Raw genomic sequence first — 20,143 nt, 5'->3', positions numbered from 1 at the left:
GCAGTTTTAGAGTCCTAAAAGTTAACGATATGCCCATAAATATTCAGGTACTTGCAGTCACGTATACTAAACCTACTTCCAGAAAGCTGGGCATCCTTCATCTGTCACTCTTGGTAACTAAACTAATGACTTTGTTGCCCAATACACAGTACCAGAGTCTTGCTGTGGACAGTATGACCAATGCAACACCTCCTGTTCTTGGCAGCTTCTCATCCCCACTGAGATGCATAGCCATAACCTATTGATTTTATTTATTCAAAATGATACTTGTTGGTAACCATCTCCAGGGATGGCACATCTAATTTTCATGAGGGCCCCAAGAGATAGGAAGTATGCATTGAACTGTTAAATACAACACAACATCCTGGCAGTACAACCGTATAATATAAACAAAGGCACAATAAGTAATAAAAAGCTAATGCTTTCAAAAGTTACTAATACCAACGTATAATTCCATCCCTGCAATTTAAAAAACATTGGCAAGATTTCTCCAAGTAAATGAGCAACTGTGTTTTGAAACTATTCACTGCTGGCGCTTGTTTAAGGGAATCTGGTAATTTGTTCCATCCATCCTGAGCTTCACAAGCAAAAAAGCATGTCTTGAATAGCCTGTTTTCTTCTCTGAAACTTAGGGTTCACACCAAGAGGAAAGCAGAACTATAATTTACAGTTACAAAACAAGACTGCACCTACCCTGAGGCACTCCACTGTGCACATTTATACAATACATTACACCATCTCCTTTACGTTGCCAGATGTAATCAATTCATGTTTTTTTCATACAAAATACAACAGTGAATTATGACAAGACCTTATCCATGTAATTTATTACAAAATGCATTTAATTTCTGGAGCCACTTATGCCAACATCATGAAAAAATAAAATCTCCAAATTCGATATCAGGCAAAATTAAATTACTAAACTACAAAACTTCTTGTTCTGCAGGCTTAGCACAGAAACTGTTTAAGTTTTACATTGTGCACTAAGTTTTAGATCCATGTAACCAGCTTATAATCCACATCCTGACAATATGATGAAACTGAGTCTAAAAATCATCAGGAATTTGAAAGCATCAACTTGTGCCAGAAGATACCAGCTTTAGTCTTAAAACAGGAGCATCAATTATCTGAAATAGCATATAGGGGGAAATTAAGAAACCAGGTTAGGCAACTTATTTGAATTTAAAGCTGAATTCTTTTGCATAAGCCATGATTCGCTTTCATTAAAATTGGACTCCAAGTGGTTACTCATCAAATACAAAGAAATGAAGCTGCCCCACACTGCTGTACAATACACATTGAAATCTTTTACAAAAGCTGGGGTTTTGCCTTCAAAACCAAGACTCTGCCAGATCTCTTTTATTCTGTTTACCACACAAGCAGTATTGCAGCATGGGGTTTCCTGAGTGGGTGCGCCAGGGTAGCAATTCTTTTTAATGTTGCGTGTTTCCCTCTTACATGGTCTCATCAACACCTCAACTGTAATGCCATTAAAACAGTGGTCTGAGGCTGAAGCAAAGACACAGTGAACACCTAGGAAAAGCTCAAACCTTCCGTTACAGAAGCTGTCCTTTTTCACCTTTTCCTCTTCTTCATCTATGTGATGCTCTCCCTACCATGTGTCCCAGTTGAAAACATGCTTCTTCCTTAGTGCATGAAGAATGCACTCACCTCTACAGAGCACGTTTATCTTCCCAGTGCCTGCATCAGAGACTATGAATGCTTTGAGGGCAAAGACTGTCTCATTTTTTGTCTTATGCAATGCCTAGGGCAGTTGTGGAACTTCTGAATATTGGCTGAAAATTGCAAACAGCGAATACTGGCTGGAAAATCCTGGGTGGATAAAAGCCAGCTTGATCAGCATTCAGCGAGCCCTGGATGGACAGAAAACTTCAAACTGAAGCCTGATCATTGGATCCTCTAATTCGGCACCGTGTTTTTTTGGTAAGGTTAAAAGCTCAGCATGTTTGCCAAAAAATATACTATGGGTTCTGGCCTGTAACAGAGAGAGAGAGTCCTTGCTGCCTCTCACACTCAACCCTTTAATTCTCTTCTCTTACAGAAAGACCTAAGAAGCCACCTGAAACACTATCATGCAACCTGCCATTTATTATAGTAATTTTAGCCTTTGGAAAAGAACAAACATTTCAGTCTGGGTTTCCTTTTCCTCACTTGTGCCTTGAAGCAGGTCTGTTCCTGCATCTGTGTGTCCTGTAAATCATGCCAACGCTCCCCTTTGATCCACTCCTGCTGAGCTAACAGGTGTAGAAAAAATGGATGTATGTTATAGAAGATGTTTTGATACAACATATACTTTTTTGGCATGTCAGCCTTACCCAAACAAGCCAGCTTAAAGAGTAAAGAAAACCAAAGCCAAGTTTTTGATCTCCCTTAAGGTATGGAGGCTTCAGAGTATTTCTGGTAGACAGATTCCCACTGTCACATGCATGCACTTGATTCCTCATTTCCCAGCTCATTCTTTCTTACAAAGCTAATAAGTCTGAGGCTGGAAACATTAAATACTCAGAACTGCCACTAAGACATATGACAGCTGAGGATTCTTGGTCCCACACAGAGCAGACCTAACCTCTGAAATCAGCATGTTCAGGCTATACACCAGATTAATACATCCTCCTCCCATGCCTGTTTTTTTTAAAACCTTCTGACAACAAACAACATTGAAACAAACTAATTCCTAAAGACAGGGCTGAAAAAGGGCAAAGTCCAGAACCTTCCTGTCTCCAAATGCTACACTACTTTTTTTCCCACAGGAAAACCAGTCAATAGGACACAAAAGCCACAGTGCTAAAATGCAGTAAGTTCTGTGCTCCAGCATTTAAAAATGATATAGCTGCATTACTAGACGATGACACATATTGTCTTTGTTGCTTCTAGATGGCCAAAAAGGAATAGCAAACTGTTCATTAGTAATAGTTTATCAGGGGTCATATGAGCAATCTGGAACAAACTTGGAGCAAGCCCAAGAAAAGACCACCCAGTAGACCCATGGTTGCTAGTTAGCTCCTAGCAGTTAGTGCTATTTGCAACTCCAGCTGGTGTCAAACTGACAATTACCAGTTATCATACAAAGACAAACTGGAATAAACCTGCCAAAGAATACTTTTTTTAGTACAAAGTGCAATGTATTATCAAGTTCAAGCAATTACCAAAAGGAGTTGTTGATCTCACTTTGCTGGAGAGATACAAAGGCTAGGTGCAGTAACACGGCATTCTTTTTGAAGGGTAACTTGTGTTGTAAGTGAAAGACACTATAAAATGACAATGCTGCTGCAAAGGAGACAGAACGATACATTTAGTCAAATTCCCAGTCTAAGCCTTTTCAAAGAGCACAAGCAGTTCGTATTACATTCCTTAGGGTGCCTGTATCCTTTCAAACATGATAGCTTTCTTGTAGTTTACACTTATCATATTAAGAAAAATGGTAATGAGGAGATCATGACAACTTCTTTTAAAAGCAACGACTCAATTGCCAAGGAAAAAAGGAGTGATAGCTATTTTCACAGAAAGAAGCCTCCAGTGAACGCCTCACTGTTGAAGCAGTATTCTTTGCTTTTGTCTGTACTCAGGAACGACAAGTGGCTGCTCTTCAAAAAAATCTGAGCACCAGTTTTCATGTGATTGGTACAACACTCCTTTTTCAGATAAACTGGCAGCTCAGACCTCTTATTGAAAAGATTAGGGACTCAAGAGGTTAGAAATGATAAAATACTGGAATAAGTGGGAAGGGATTAATTGGCTTGATTTAAAAAAAAAAATCACAACTGGGAATGTTCTCCTACAACCCAAACACCAAGGGTTTTTTTCTGAGGTTCAGAAGAATATTTTTAAAGGTTACTGTACCTTGGGGTACACAAACAACATATTATTTAGTAGGATATACTCATGGCAAATAAATTAATGGACTACAAAGCCCAAGGGGGCCTTTAACACTCAGTGCTTGTGCAATAAATTCCATCAGAAGATCTCAAAGCATTCCTCACAAGAGATGAGTACCCACCATTTTCCAGCTTGGCTCCAGAGGTGAAATTTGGTCTATGCCTGAAGTCACTCACTGAACCAGCAGCAAATGCAATGAATGTTACCCTGCCCTTTTTTTTTCCCATTAGCAACTCACACAAGTCTCCTAAGTCCATGTGTCCATGTTGTTCCTGTTTCAACCTGCAAAGTACTGGTAGGTATTATTTCCACCTCCCCCGAAAAATATTTACTTAGACGTTGCACAGAAATTTTGGAATAGAGGAAATATTTAAAGAAGAGCTGTAAACTGTTGAGAACAGGGTTTCTAGTGACACCCACATGAGAGCCCTCGCCCTAGGAGCCCTGGGAGGCAATATAGTAACACTTGCAACTGGTAGAATAAACAGTGCATGCAGAATTGTTGAACAAACATAAATCTGGGCACTTAGGTCTGAACTTCAGATTCTCGTTTGTCGTCAGTTTTTATCTCTTGCCTCTGAACAATGGTCAACAAACACCTCAACGCCTTGAACTAATAAAACCATCCTCCTTTCTAATGCTACAGCATGGTATTTTCTTCAGCTGACTTCTGCAAAGCTGGGTGCCTGTATGACTGCTTTTAAATAAAAAAGAAATGCGAGGAAAAAAAAAAAAGGAAAAAAAAAAAGAAAAGCATTCTGGTCAGATTTTCTAGCTATCCAAAGAAATAGTTACACAGCTGACATAAATCAATGTGGCAGGATCTACAGGCTAATTAAACAAATGTGACAATTTTACTGTGACAATTTGAAAACGCTCAAAAGTGCCTCCAATCCACAGTGTGCATTCTTCTCAAATGTGTATTAAAACCCCTGTACTGTATTAAGAAATTAAAAGGATCTTACTTATCCAATAAAAAACACAATTATAAGCACAATTTGAAATATATGGCTAAAATAGATTGGAAGTTCATAAGGTTTCTCAGAACATTAAATTCAATGATGCGCTTTCCTTAAAGAAATGTTAGAAATTCTCTATAGAAATGGATAAGCCACAGTATGTAGTATCATTTTAAATATCTGATTGAGCTTTGCTTTTGCACAATTATAACACCAATAATTCCAGCTGAGGACCTCAATGCATTTTGCTAGCAACTAATTTAACTTCGCAGCACGATGGCAGTGTGGGTGAGGTTCTATTTCCCCTTTTCATTGAAGGATACACTGGAGCAAAGGGGCATCTCAAGATTATAAAGGAAGACTAAAGGTAGGATGTTTTATCTGAGTCTATGTATTCAAACATTTACTGAGAGGATGTTCAAAGAGATGGGAAGATGGACCATAACAGTCTTTTACTGGCAGGTGTGAAGTGGTGTATTCTGAAGACTTTGACAGTGGAAACAATCTCCACAGGTAAGAAGGCAGACACCTCCAGAAAGAGCTCCACTGACTATGTTGCATGACAGTATTAAAGCCTATAGATCAATGGCAAGTAGCAAAGACATAAATTGCTCCCCTCAAAACGGTAGCTTCTAGAACTATTCTCCCTACAGAATGTGTAATAACTTGAACTTAAGACAAATGATGACTGCAAGACTGCCTTCCCATGTTAGGCTGCTTCCACGAACCCCATGGAGGCTGGCAAGGCTGACAGCATGTCACCACATGCCTCTTCCAAAGGAAAAGTCCACCTGCTCATCCAGGGGGGCTCTCATGGAGAAATACTTCTTGGCCCATAACTCAGTTGGTGTTCTTGCCTTAAGATGAAGAGATGAGAAGCGGCTTGGGTTAAATTTAGACTGCAGTACTTGAAGAAAATGGCAACATATATTCCTGGTATCTGCTGTAACAGAATACTTCCACCCATTTCCTCTGAGAGCAACAATAAGATTCAAAGTTCTAACTTCAGGTTTACTCCAGGTGTCACCTTCGTCCTGTTGTTTTATTTTCCTTCTAACAGCACAAGAGCAGTGAACCATCAAAGGTTGCAACATGGTGGGTATAGTTAAAGCAGTGAAACTGAACATGCCTCAAGTATCTGGCCCCTTTTTGGTCCATTTTTTTTCATTTCTCTAGTTCTTTCCTTACATATATTTTTTAAAACATCAATGAACTTTTTTAGGTTTTGTTTGTCATGGCCAGCTGAAACTTTAGAGGACAATTTCAAAGAGAAGAGCTCTTGAAACTCTTTCTGAAGATTCATTTAGTTACATCTTCCAGCCCTGTCTTCCCTCAGACACTGCAAGTCTGTCTAGCCTTTTCCCATCTCTGTTTCTCTTGACTAACGACATATGGCCAACTTATCCTTCACGGGCCCCACTAGCTTCTTCAGCAGTGCTGACTTATGGGGAGGCTTCCTACCAGGACTTAAAACACACAACACTTGCCCCAAGGGCTGCAAAAATGGAGCCCTTCCCTTTTGTGAGATAAAGAGCCACAGAAGATGCTATAGACTTTGTCATTTCAAACCAGAATTGTTCCTAAAGCATGCATTCATTTCAGAAAGCCTAACTCGATTTTAATATGTTTTCAATGTCTTCATTCTGTGCCTAAAGCAATTTGTTATGTAGAGTACACATTATTAATCTACTTAAATGAAAGGTAACATTGCTAGCAGTTTAAACACTCAATGCCCATATTTAACCATGTTTCATTTTGACAGGACAAGATGAAATAACAGAAATGATTAATCTGAGACCAGAGGAATATTCTACTACCTATATTTCAAACTAGGACTAGATTTTTTTCTTTAATACTTTGGCAGTAAGATGTGTAAGTGGAGTACAGGGGCTTCAGATGGCTTTTCTGCTTGACCTCACTGCATACTGTGCCAGTAGTTGTTGTTACCGGATATTTTGGAATCGGCAGCAGTACTCCAAGACAGGCACACAACAGGCTCTGAAGTTCCTAATCATGTTTTTATATAGCATAAATTCGTGCAGCCCACAAGGTCCTTAAGGGAGGATACCTGGTACAGCTAGAGCCAAACACTATAACACTGCAGAAGTGTTTAAAATTTTCCATCGAGTTCAGGACTTGGGGCCTTTTTTGTTCATGGGAACATACAAAAGGTCAAAGTTGATCTGACATCCCAGATTCCCTGGGTCTGTTTTCTCTCACACTTTCACCCAAAGATAAGGGAGTTACTCTTTATTTACAGTGATGAAAAGGGATGGGAAGTCAGGTCCCATGGGTCTACAAATCTGGAGTAGGAATCTTAAGTTTTATGATACTCTCCATTCAACTACAAGACCCCATCAACTTCTTTTCCCATATTTTTTGTCTCTTTCACTTCCAGTTATTTCTGGAACTACAAAACTTAGAGGTATTTGAAAAAGTAGCATATGAAGTGACCAAAACTTTTAAGTGCCGCAGAGGGCGCACCTGATCTTCTGCAGAAGTTGCAAAACTTACTATCTTTTCCTCCAAGACAATGAGTTTGCTTGAATTAATTTATTGTTTGAACTGGCTTTTAAAAAACTGTTTTGTATAGTCTCATAAAATACCATTATTTTTATCATAACAGAGTACTGAATCAGTGAGGATGCTGAGCATGTAACATGTTGCAATACATAGTCAATCATTTCTGAGGTGACTGTCAATGAGGAAGAGAAACTAAAAAGTGGTTGTTTTGGTGCAGGAATGATGCTGAAGAGCTTGGGAAACAGATAAGAATTAACACTTTTTCTTTTGGTCATTCATTTCTCATAAGAGTGCTTTTGTTCTCTCCAGGAGCAGTAATACGTGTCCAAACCCTTGTGATGTCAACTCACGTTACAGCAATTTTAGTAGCAATAGTAAATCTGGTAATGATAGCAGAATTATATAATACTACTGAAATCAGCAATATTTCAATTTGGCAGTACAAAAATATATGTTAAAATATTATGGTTAAGGAGATAAGAAAACAGAATTGAACAGTGAGTTTGAAATAGGCGCACTGCAATCTCTCTCTCCTTTCCTGAATACCTTTTGTAATCTTTTTTTATTGTTACAGTGTAGACAGGCTGCAACAGACCCACATAATGATCAGATTTTACATTTCAAAGTTCTTTGCTAAATAATTTCTTTAATACTGCTACGAAAATAAAACCTTTATTTGATAGATGTGCCTGCAGGCTGGAATCAGACCTTGCTTGTCTGTCCTGACAAAGGTCTAATCTTTTGCTGCCTTACATCTTGAAGAGGCATTTATCCCTGTAACAGGCAGGTGCAAACCACCTTTCGAATACAGGAAACACTGCACACCCACACATTATTTGTCAGATCAGACAGTCAACCTTTTCTCCCCATCACCTCCCCAACAGTATGAAGTCTGCTTTGCGTTGATCTGGCAGCACAAAGCAGATTTATAGCGTATATCTACACTACAAGCGAACTCCTCTCATACCTAACCTGTGCCATGTCAGCAGTGTAAAGGTGGCCCACAAAACCAACTGCATAAGCTAAGTGCTTGAGCATTGACTCAGGCCAACCTCCTACTCAGCTAGCCTAAAGTTAGCTCTGAGTTTTCTATAGTATGTACCTTCCAGTTAATATAGACAGCTCTGGGATAACGCTTTTGAGGTGCTTTTCTCATGTGTGGCACCATAATGTTGTCACCGTAAAAGTGAATGGCCAAAAACTTGAATAATCCTGTTCTGCTGCGTTCAGGTGTGACTCTCAGCAGCCAAGGTGAGCCTCTGTGTTAAGGGTCTGCTCTAGACTGGGAAGACCTAAGCCTGCATTCTCCAGCTCCCAAAGAGCCTTTTGCACTTCAAGCCTACACCAGGCTGTCCTCAAATGACCCCAACTATTGATCTCACCATGCCTGTGTGTATACAGCTGGACAACGCACAAAATGCTGGGAAAAGGCTTCTTTTGACCTTCCTGGAATTGCTGCTGAGTGCTTGTGGTGGTATTGAGACGAGAATTGAGCTGATCACCTACCAAACCAGGAATGAGCTGTTCTCAAAGAACTACTCAGCATTTCCATTTTCTGGAGTGAGACTACATCTAGAGAGTCATCAAAGCAAAGGACTAGTTGCTGCTTTTATGTATACCTACAGTAATGCAGGGGTAATTCCTTTTTATTTAATAACAGCAACAGCAATGTTAAGTGGAGCTGCTGCCAATTTATACCAGTGTGGGAGAAAGAAGAATTCAATGAACTCAGATGAGATCAGAGGTCAGTGGAATTACGCCTTGATTTATTTTGATGTGAGAGCAGAAACTGGTTCTGCCTCCATTGAGAAAACGGTGATAAAAAGCTGAAAATGCAATAGCCTGGAAATTGCTAAGAAATTAATTGTTTTTATCCATTCAAATCTTCTTGTACCTAAGCAAAGTCTAAAGGAAAAAAAAAACCCTACACTTGTAACATATTGCCTTTTTCAAAGCAGGCTATTACCGCTTCCTTACATGCTTCCAAAGGCTGCATGCCAGACGAGGGACAAAGGCCACAGATACACATTTACACGAGGGTTAACTTTTCAATCCATTTTTTCATTTCAATAGAAATAATAAATCACCTTATCCTGGAGAAAGAAGCAGCTTGACACAAAACATACGGTGCTGGGCTATTTTTATAGCACACCTAAGACATATAGGGATTCATTTATTTACTCAGCTATTTAAAAGTGGCTACTCTTACTCATTCTCTGGACAGCTAAATGCCAGGTTGCTAAGTTACTGTTACTTGACATCATCTCCTCCCCAACGTGTTCCCACATTTGACAGGTTCTCATGATTTACTAGGCCAGTCAGCTCGTTATTCACTTGTCCAGTGACGTCTGGATAATAATTTTAAATTCACATCATGTCCTCCCCAGCAAGCCCCCAGATTCCACATGAAAATATTTAAACTGCCTGTCAGCTACTAAGTGCATTTGTAACCACACTGGACAGCGTACCTGTATTTTTCAAATTACTATTATTATAATTAGGTTTAGCATCCTTCTTCAATGTTTGTTTGCATTTTAGAAGAGAAAACAATTACTGAGGGGCAAATAATGGGCTATATCTGTTACAGTCTGATTTTGCTCTGTGAACAGCTCACCTCAGCTATGGATGATACATATTAAACCCGTTAGTGCTTTCAATTGGCATGAGGAAGGTAATACTACACATAATTTGCCCAGTCAGGGGCATTTTCACCTGCTGATCAATTTACATGTTCTCCAAAGTCATTAGACATGAGCTAGTCATCAGAAGAACAAAAGACCATACAAATTATAGACTTTGTTCATTTAACTCCAGTCATTTTTATACTAATTACAATCTGAATTATATTTAGGATTTGTTTTGCTTCCAGAGTAGAAAGCTTTTCATTAATATCACAGCTGTCCACATAACATCAGAAGTCCATCTAGTTACTTGATGCCTTACTACAGCAAATATTCACCTACAAGAATTCTTTTGTTCCTCTAAGCAGGGACAGATCTTTAGAGAGAAGTGCCTGCCCAGATGGTTAGCAACACAGACACAAAAGCTTTACGTGTACAGACCAGAGCCTCACTTCTGTGGGATTACATCTAATCGATTAGCTTAAACACCTAGCCCAAAGTTTCAATTTACACTACAAGTCCTCAAGAAAACGTAGTTAAATAAAATTTCCTTTCTTTCCTGTGTAATGTTGTATGCTTATCACCTCTTCACCCAGAGGCAAACGAATGCTAAGGGAGGTCCCTTCTGTGCTCTCTATAGGCAGAAAAAGGATCGCTGCTAGTTTGCACTCAGTGTCACACCTACACACACCCTTATGCCTGGACCAGCACGATGGTTCACATAATGCGCGATGACAGCAAGGCACACTGATGTAAAGCACTGGTACCAGTGGCACAAGTAACACCTCCAGATACTGGTTTAAGATGTCAGTTCTCCTGCCCCATCTACACTTTGTATCACAACATTTCAATGAACTCATTTTTCAATGGCTGCACATAGCAAGTGACAACTTAATTTAAATTCATTTTAATAACATGTGAATTACATACACACACTGTTGATTGCCTGTCTTCCATGTTATCCACACTTTCAAAGCCATTACATTGGTTTAAAAAAATAAGCCACATTTTGAAACAGAAAAACGTGTACCAGCCACCAGTGTATTCGCCTTCATCTTTCAATTTGGTATTAACAATCCTCATTAAATGCAAATCTCCTGTACTATCCTTTACAGCTTGGCCTTAGTTGTACAAGAGAGATTATTTTATTATTATTATTTTTAACAACCTTTTCAGCCATCCTTGTTAGAAAAGCAAAATCAACAGGAGACTGGTCTGCCATTAACCTTTGGCTGTAGTATCAGGAACAGTCCTTAATGCATTAACACAAGATGACATAAGTGGCTAAGTGTCTCAGGAAATCTGAAGGACTGGGAAATTTTGTCTCTGAAGACTCACGGCTCTGAACAGACTCAGGACCTTTCCCCTCACTCGATTGAAAATTTTTGACCATAAACTCAATTAAACTTTTTTTTTTCTAGAAAAAAAAAAAAAGACGACAGAGATTAGGAATTGCAAACCTCTACAATTATAGAAACCATTAATCAAGTTCAGCTTGAAAAAAAGAGCTCTGTAAAATCAGAGGTCACAGATCTTAGCTTGGGTCCCTCTTCCTTGTAAAGCCTAGCAAAAAAACCTGTTACTGTCTCTTTCTGAGGGGTGAAATGGAATTAAGTCACCTAATGCCCTGACTTTAAAAAAAAAAAAAAGCAAACTTCAACGCATGAAATACTCTCAAGGGAGGCTGTCAGGGCCAGGGTGAGACAGGCAGCAGCACTTTTCTCCAGCACTTTGGGGTGCACAGCTCAGCAGTGGACACAGCCCAGAGCAGAAATTGCCAGTTGTTGCCAGTGGTTTGGTTGGTCAAAATGCATGTTATTACAGTCTCATCTGTCTACCTTTGGGACTCAATTGTCTTCTAATCCTTCTTGCTTACCTCTGCAACATCCCTGACAGGATGGAAATGTTAATAGCCTATTTTTTTAACCTGGGGAAGCTGCCATCAGGGAGCTGAGGCCCACACTCCCAATGGCTCTTCAGAGCCTACAAAAATAGCCCCAAAAGGCCAGAAAGTATCTGTTAGGGCTGGAAACTTAATCCAGGTTCTCAAAGCACAAATCGCTGCTGAAACTAATTGTCATCCTTCCATCTGGAGCAGACAGCCTGAATCTCCTGACACAGGGCTTCCACGGGGAGCCTGAAGACTGGATTTTGACCACTGCCAGGCATCACATTCTCTTACTTATTTTCTCTCCATTGCCTATCGAGTAGAAAACAATACTCTGCATGCAGCCAAAACACATTTCCCACTAGCTTATTCTGCATTATAAATGAGAAGAACGAAGTCATTCACAAAACTCCAGGTACTTCTACTTCCATGTGTGCTTCAGCACCATACGAAGTTGAAAGCCTAAAGCACTACCACTGAAGGCAACGAGTTGGGACTGGGGTTTGCTCAGCCTTTGATGGGCAGCCCCAGAAGCAGCTCTGTGATCTGCTGCTTTCACATACTCAGGGCCTTGCTGGCAGCCCACAGCCTGCTTGCAGACAGGTTACAAGAAGGCTGCAGTCAGCCTGTCAGCGTCCAGAGCTGCCTAATGCCACGTCGATGGCATACTAAGCCACCCTCACCATGTAACAGCATGCAAACCTACCGAGCTGTGCACGTGGAGAGGGAGCACGCACGCCAGACGAACCATGGCTGAGATCCCATGCTTGCCTGTGGCGTGCCAACCCCATACCTGCTCCCCAGCATAGGTGGTTTCAGACGCTCAAGATGGCTTCTGGCTATGCCTGCATCTATGGCTGACGGGTTTGCTTCATGGCTAGATGGCAAGGCAGGGCATGGGGGGTGCCTCCAGGCATCTGCACCCAGCAGTCAAGAAAGATCTGCTGGTTTGTATTGCTTTTTTGGACGCCCATTACATGCCCTTGTGAGACAGATCCCAGAAACATGGAAACCTGCCAATTCCCTCTCTGTCAACCCCAAGAGTCCCCCCAAGTTTAACAGCCTACTGGTGGCAGGAGGTACTGCTGTGGCCGCAGGGACTCTGCAGTTCATCCCCGTCCTCTGAAGACAACAGAAAGTCCTGCACCAATCTCAGCAGGTTTCAGAAGGAAGCCTGGAACATTCTGGCTCTGCTTGTTGACTCAAATTACCATCATGGGGTAGGAAATAGGATCACCTCCTCTTGATTAGAAAAAAGACATTTCTGCTTCCTGTGATTTATATGCACTGTTCTCACATTAAAACTGTCACCTGGATGATTGACCTCTGAAATTCGCTACATCGCATTTCCTTTTGGTGCTGTTTACGGAAAACAACTGCTTTCCCCAGCTAAGAAGTCATTCATTCCAACTATAGTAATGAACCTAACTGAAATATATAAACAGGGGAAGAAGACATTTAAAATGTACCACGTATTTTGTGCAGCCTTTCAACATTTTCTTTGCTTTTGCTCCCTTAATGTTCTATAAGTAATAAAGACCTGCTTACTCTGAAGTTTGAAAGTAAATTTTATTTATTTCCTTGCATTCAGTGCTGCTGGGTGCACATGCAGATGCATACTGCGCTGTTACTGCAGGTCTGCACACGCACGCTTGCCTGTTGGTTCAACATACTTCTGCAGCAACACCGGCAACCCATAAGGACATCTATAGCATCCCAAGAGAACGTGTGCACGCAAAACATGAGCAAGTTTCCCAAACTATTTAACTCTGGATTGCAGTGAATACTGAGAAGCCTATTTTATTTTATAAGCAAGAATAAGTCCATGTCTTTGCAAGAAAGTTGGCACAATTGTTACACATGATTTCAGGTCTGGGTTAGTTTGCACCAGTTACTCCTAGTGATAAGGACACGGCCAGCACAAATTCCTACTGAAATTTTATCCCCTCTACACTGAAAACCAGCAGATTGGCTGGCAGTTCCAGGGAGGTAGCTCTGACAGACGGGAAACTCAACCCATGAGGATAAAAACCTAAATCCCGGATAGGGACTGGTGGGTTGCAAACCTGCCCCCAGACAAATCTCACTGCCAATAGGGGACTCCAAAGTTGGGGTGTCTGAGGAAAAGCCCATCTTACACTTAAAGTAAGGCAGATTCACATTTATACAACTTGTTGTGCACACTCCCCTTTTTCTCGTTACATGATCTTGTTGCAATTAAGCCATGCAGAGTTTGGAGTGGTTGTTGGAATTTTCTGTATTCAATCACTGACCAGAGCTCCCAGAAAAAAATGTCTGTAGGTCTTCAACAAAACCACGAATGACGAGCAACTGTAGTTTGGGGGAAGAGGGAGGAAGACTGTAGGTCAGTCTGTGAGTGGGAGAATTCAGGCGACTCCACCTCAGGGTAGGAGGGAAATGTGTCCTGGAGAGACTCACAGAGACTGAGAGCTTAAAAAAGAATAGGAATGTGTGTGAATCCTGACCGAGACAAGCTGGTAGATGCAGAGTATTAGGTGAACTAACGTTCCTCACTAAGGAGCACCCTGGGCCTACCACTTGGCTGTGTCTCTTTAATACAGACCCACTAATATGTTATTACTTAACTACAGTGTTAAAGACAGCCATATAACCCTTGTCCATGAAAGATGAAACAACAGCACTACAATTATACAAAAGGTACAAAAGCAAAGGGTATTACTCACCCGTAAGATTTCTTCCACGCAGCTGGAGTCATTGGGAAGGGTAACCTAGAGGTAAAGAAAAAAAAGAAATGTTTAGGCAGGTGCTGGATGCAAAGTTCAGTGACTATAACCACACAGGTGAACAGCTAACAAGCAACTGCCTCTGTTTGAAGGCTGCTGCATCCATGCTTGCTGCCTACCAAATTTCCCAGTTCAGATCAACATAAATCATCAGCACGATCCATTTTGTCAAAAGTTGGGTTTTTTCTTCTGTGCTGCTTTGTGCTACTAATGACAGTTTTGAAGCAATAAAGTACTCTGATTTCCTCACAGTTGAGAACTGGCAGTAGAATTGCCTGAAACTTCTGTAATTGAAGAAGATCCCACTGTTACTCCTATCAGCAGCCTTCAGAGAGAAGGCGAGGTTTGGTTTAACTTGCCGCACACTGCAGCGAAGGACAGAGGTAATAATGGTTAGGAGAAAGCTGTTATCATCAACTATCTTATCCTACAGCTTAATAGGCTAACAGCCAAGACAGCTCTTAAAACTTAAATATATACTGTAGTAAAATACTGGTTGGACTATAAGGGTGGCTGCTGATTTTGTTGTCCCTCACTTCATCAGCCTGTTGCAGGTTAAGTATCCTCTGAAGACTGAAGAGCACACAGGAATCCACCTCAAGAGGCTTGAAAGATATTCCTTCTCCCCTTAGAAAGATGCGATATATCTATGCACACAACCATACCCATGCACACACACAGTAGTGCCCTTAACATCTTCCAGTTGAAAATACTTGTTTAAATGGTACTTACAGCATTTGCCACAGTCCCTCATTCCAAGGACATCAAAGACCACAAAACCCCTAAATACTGTGAACAATTACATAAACAACAAGCAGAAATGACCCGTACGTACAACCATTTTGTAGCACTTGCAGGTAGTTAACGATGGGTTCGGGGGTACATCACCAGAGGAAGAGACAATATTCATGAAGGTACCAAAAAACAGGTGCGTGCTTTGTACCGTAAATATTCAGCCTGATGCTTCTACCTTACTGCCCTCGGTAACTAGTTTGGTAAAAGACATTCATGACTAAAGTTAATCCCTGTCATCCTAACCTTCTATAGAGCTTGACCAAAAGCACCGACCATGGCGTGGCTTTCTTCCTTTATTTCAGCCAGCACTAAGCTTCAAGAATAAATCCACACAGCTACAAAAGTCAAAGACCAGAAAGACCTATTAGATCACCAAGTTCACGCTCTGCTAATGTGGCACTTTTTCCCCGTATCTTCTAGTACTGTGGCTAGTCTGACCCCAAAACTGTAGGGAAATGCGTCTCCCATCCCTCCCTTAATAAAATACGGAAGTGTTGTAAACTATTTTGCCTTTTTTTGTGATAATTGTTCAAATTTTGCTTTCAGTGCCACCTCAGCCTCTCTGTAGAGCTCTTCCCATTACTCTAAATAATTCATTACTTCCCTTCACACTTATACCACACACAGACATGCAGAATTATACTTCACTCTTCTCAAATGCTGTATGTTCAACTTTTACCTTCATTCCTGACAAACAAGATTTGCCATCCCTTTGGCTTATTTCATCACTGTTCTCTGAATTTCCAACAGTTCATCAATATCTTGGTAAAGAAGTACTCAAGTGAATATGACTACATTGCAGGGATATTAGTGATTTTTATCTGCTTCAGCAACTATAGATTATAATTTTTCGTAATATCACTCAAAAACATTCAACTGACCAAAAAAGGAGCCTTACCTTTTGTCCCCAGTTTCTACTCAGCTCAAATTCTACCTAACAAACCTAGGCTGAGAACTTCCAGTGGATGGTCAGCATTAACTGCAATAGGCATGCAGTCCACCCTCGTATTGCATGACTTGATATTCCAGCACTTCATTAGCCTTCCTTCATCCCCCTACTTTTCACTTAAATCACTTTTTTCCCTCTCAACACCTGTAAGTTCTTCGCTAATCTGTGTTTTCCAGACCTCATACCAACTCTTCATTCAGTGAGGAATATAGTTAACTTTAACCCAAAGATCAGCAAGCATGGGTATTGCTGCAACGTGCAGTGGGATAGTGGGAGTACATATGTCTCTAATACACTCCTGATTTTTTTCATTGAAAAATTAGTATGTTGGAATACGAGAAAACAAAACAAATACACCCCAATAAGCTTGCAGTGTACACACCAACCACAAAATCTCTCACAGCAGCAACAGGAGTGGCCCAAAACCCAGCCTAGTGAGTCAGACTGGGAAGAGTGAGCGCAGCAGAGATACAGAAGTCCTTTCTATTTAACACCCCTCCCTACCATTACACATGCCATTTTCAACGGTTAGCCGAGATACCATGTGTATTCCTTTGTTTAGAAATGTCTGAATTGTGTCCCTGACTATTAACCCAGGGCAGAGCATGTTCTTACTTGTTTCACAGTCCTCTCCCAATTCACAGCCCTGTTTAAGTTTATGTTACTTCAGAACTAATGATGATAATAACAATAAACATACCACTTTACTTTAATAAAGCCTACTATATATTATGCAATCACAACCAGCTTCTGCTGGCAGCACTTGCTAATAACTTTAAATGCTCATGCATCAATTTAATTGTGTTAATGGCAAAGATTTTAATGGCTTGACAGAACTTTTGTTCCCTTTGGCATTGCTTTGTTTTGAATCACTGGTATTAAAGTAATGCACGATGTCAAAGTGCTGTGATTGTCATATAGGGAGATCCAAGTAGGAGCTAGCACAAAGAGGAAAACATTTAGATTGATGCAAACATTAAAAGAATAATTATTACAACATGGCTATCAGAGACGAGATCAATGTAAGAGTCTTTCAGGACATTACTATTAATGGATTTCTAAAGAAATGAGACAATTTTTCTAAATTCATGCTACAGTTGCACAATATAAGAGACTTGAAAGCCACAGATCTATTAGAAACTTAAGTCTATCCTGGAAAAAAAAGAAAACAACCTCTCATCCTTTCAAAGTGTGAATCAAAAATTGCAAGTTTAATTGTCCATAAACACTTGCATTCAGCTAACAAGTGCAAGCAGGCCCACATGGCACACCATGGCATCCAAGCATAGATTCATCAGGACAGAAGGAAACAACGCAGACCCAATATTCATCACCTTCTCGAGTACTAGTGCTATAACAAATTATTAGAATTGCCATTAATAAAATGCCACTTTCCTCCTGTAGTTTAGTCAAGATTGGACATCCATCCCATACTACTACTTTCCTAAGCTAGTTTAGGACCCATTATGTGATCGTCTACCCCTTTTCCTCTTCAGCTTTCATCAGTAATCAGATTCGAAAAAGGACGGCACAGCTTGCTTTTGTGCACGCTTTTGGTGCTTTGCCTCCTTTGTGAGCAGCATGGTCTAACTCAGCCGAAAGGACAGATTCCAGGAATTTGGCTTCCATGAGACTGAGTGGTTGCATTTCACATCATGAAGCTCTTCTCTCAGCGGCAGTGCGTTCATGAACCCCCGACTGAAGAACAGTGAATATTACATAAGCTGCAGTCAGATGTCCTGAGGTAATAAAACTTCCATCAAAACAAAAAGATTGCACAACAGCTACATGCTATGCTGAACTCATCTTCCAATTTCAATTTAATCTGGCAAAACTCTTTTGCATCAAAATGCTTCATGTTTACTTTTAAATATTGCTTGTTAAAAAAAGAGAAAGAAGAAAAAAGGAAAGGTCAGATGGTCAAAATATTCCACTTAATACAAGCCAGTATTATAAGGCTCTCCTCACATTTTGGTCTCACAAGAGAGCGAACAGAATTTAAATGATGTGGAACCAAAGGTTTAATGTATGGCTTGGATGGCTCAGTGCTAAACTTTAAAGGGAGGGAAGGAGGGCAGGAATCTAAGAGTGAGGGAATAATAGCCTTTAATGTTATGCATATCAAATGACATTGGGTGAACAGTTACAATATGTGATGAGCCATGTTGATCTAACCTTCCATTTATTCATTCAACAGTTCCTTGACCACTCTTACCTCCTGGACAATTTATAACCTGCATGAGATCAGATTTTGTTTTCGTGGCACAGAAAAATCATATAAAATCTCTTTTCCCTGTAATTTACATCCGACAGCAGGCATTTCTCAAAATGTTAGCAACAAAATCTTCCAACAGGCTTGTCAGAATAGTTCTGAAAATTCAAATGTAGTGTCAGAAAGCAGAATTACACAAAGAATAATGTCTTTGCCAGAACCGACCGACTACATTTTCATCTGGATAAACTGTTCATGAACAATCCCTCTGGCTTTACTGATGCACAATTGGCATTCAACAAGTAATCTCTTCTTCCTATCTTTGTTTTATTGGAAAGATAAATGTAGCATGTTAACTGAATGTAGGAGCCCACTCTCATTTCTTGCATATGAGCACCTATGTGCTTATACATCAAGAGCTCAGCTTTAATTGTCATCTCCTTTATCAAGGAACCCATTTTGACTCAGGGGAGATGAAGCTCATACTACTGTTTACTCCTTCAAACACAAATTGATTTTTCACTTGCTAGCATGAAAAGATCCTGTGCATGAGCCTTGATTGATCATTTCCAGTGTGCACTACACAGTGATAAGAGGAAAACACTTAGAAAACCAGAAGCAGCAAAACCAGGACTGTCAGGAGAAGCCTCATGCTAGGAATGACTTCAGCTCCTGCCAGGCTTCCTGTTAACAGAGGGTGCTTCTTTTTTTTGATTAGTACAGGTAGGAAATGGGTGGGGCAGTACTAAGAATAGCAGGGTTTCCAGATACAAGACGTTGGACTAGATGACCTTTGAACGTCCTTCCAACCTGCATGAACCTATGATTCAATTTTTGCAATATGCTCACTACAAATCTAAGAAGGTGCAATACTTCACCTGCACCTGAATGGAGTATACACCCACGCCTTTCCAACACCAGCTTTCCTTCGATTGCCATCAGTATTTCCTTGCATGCTCAGGCTTCATTTCCCCTCTTCAGTCATTCCCTACATCTTTTCTGGACTTGCCCCTTGTCAGACAGCAGCCTGTCCCTCAGCTGCCATCTGACTACACATTTCTCCTCCCAAGGAAGACGGTTTCACATTTACTTGAGGTAAACTTCACACCACTGCTCAGAGCCCGCTGTTCAAACCTCCTTGGGTTGTTTCACAGTTCACGCTTTTGTCTGTTTCCTCTCTCGCTAATATTTCGTCCAAAAAGGGTCATTCATGTTAAAGACACCTAAAACAGATGTCAAACTAATCTCACTAGCTGGGAGGATCTTGGCTCTTCCTTACTAACTTTAGTGGAAATGGGTAAGAATGGGAGCAGCAAAAGAGCAAGGAATTAATATGGCAACCTGAGTGGTATTTTTTTTCTAGTGTATTTGATATTCATGAGGTTATCACCAACGTATATTAGGACTGTATGTTTGGGCTCTGGAAGAAACTGAATGAAGACAAACATGGTGGTATTCAAAAAAAAAAAACCAAATGAAATTGCTGCCTTGGTATTCAAATACATATATGTGTTTTTCACAGGGTTATTCATTC

The 20,143-nt window shown here is 40.4% G+C and overlaps 1 protein-coding gene across 2 annotated transcripts in view; it reads right to left on the bottom strand.

Moving 5' to 3' along the window:
• Nucleotides 1-20,143, bottom strand: part of AFF2 (ALF transcription elongation factor 2) — a 340,529-nt gene that overhangs the window by 140,338 nt on the left and 180,048 nt on the right. For both annotated transcript variants that reach the window (XM_068411834.1, XM_068411835.1), the window contains one exon: nucleotides 14,594-14,638. In XM_068411834.1, the coding sequence (XP_068267935.1) occupies nucleotides 14,594-14,638 (45 nt within the window). The remainder of the gene's footprint in view (nucleotides 1-14,593; nucleotides 14,639-20,143) is intronic.

Source organism: Nyctibius grandis, chromosome 13, assembly GCF_013368605.1.
Source record: "Nyctibius grandis isolate bNycGra1 chromosome 13, bNycGra1.pri, whole genome shotgun sequence".
NCBI classification, from domain to species: domain Eukaryota; kingdom Metazoa; phylum Chordata; class Aves; order Nyctibiiformes; family Nyctibiidae; genus Nyctibius; species Nyctibius grandis.
This window is presented reverse-complemented; position numbering and strand designations above follow the sequence as displayed.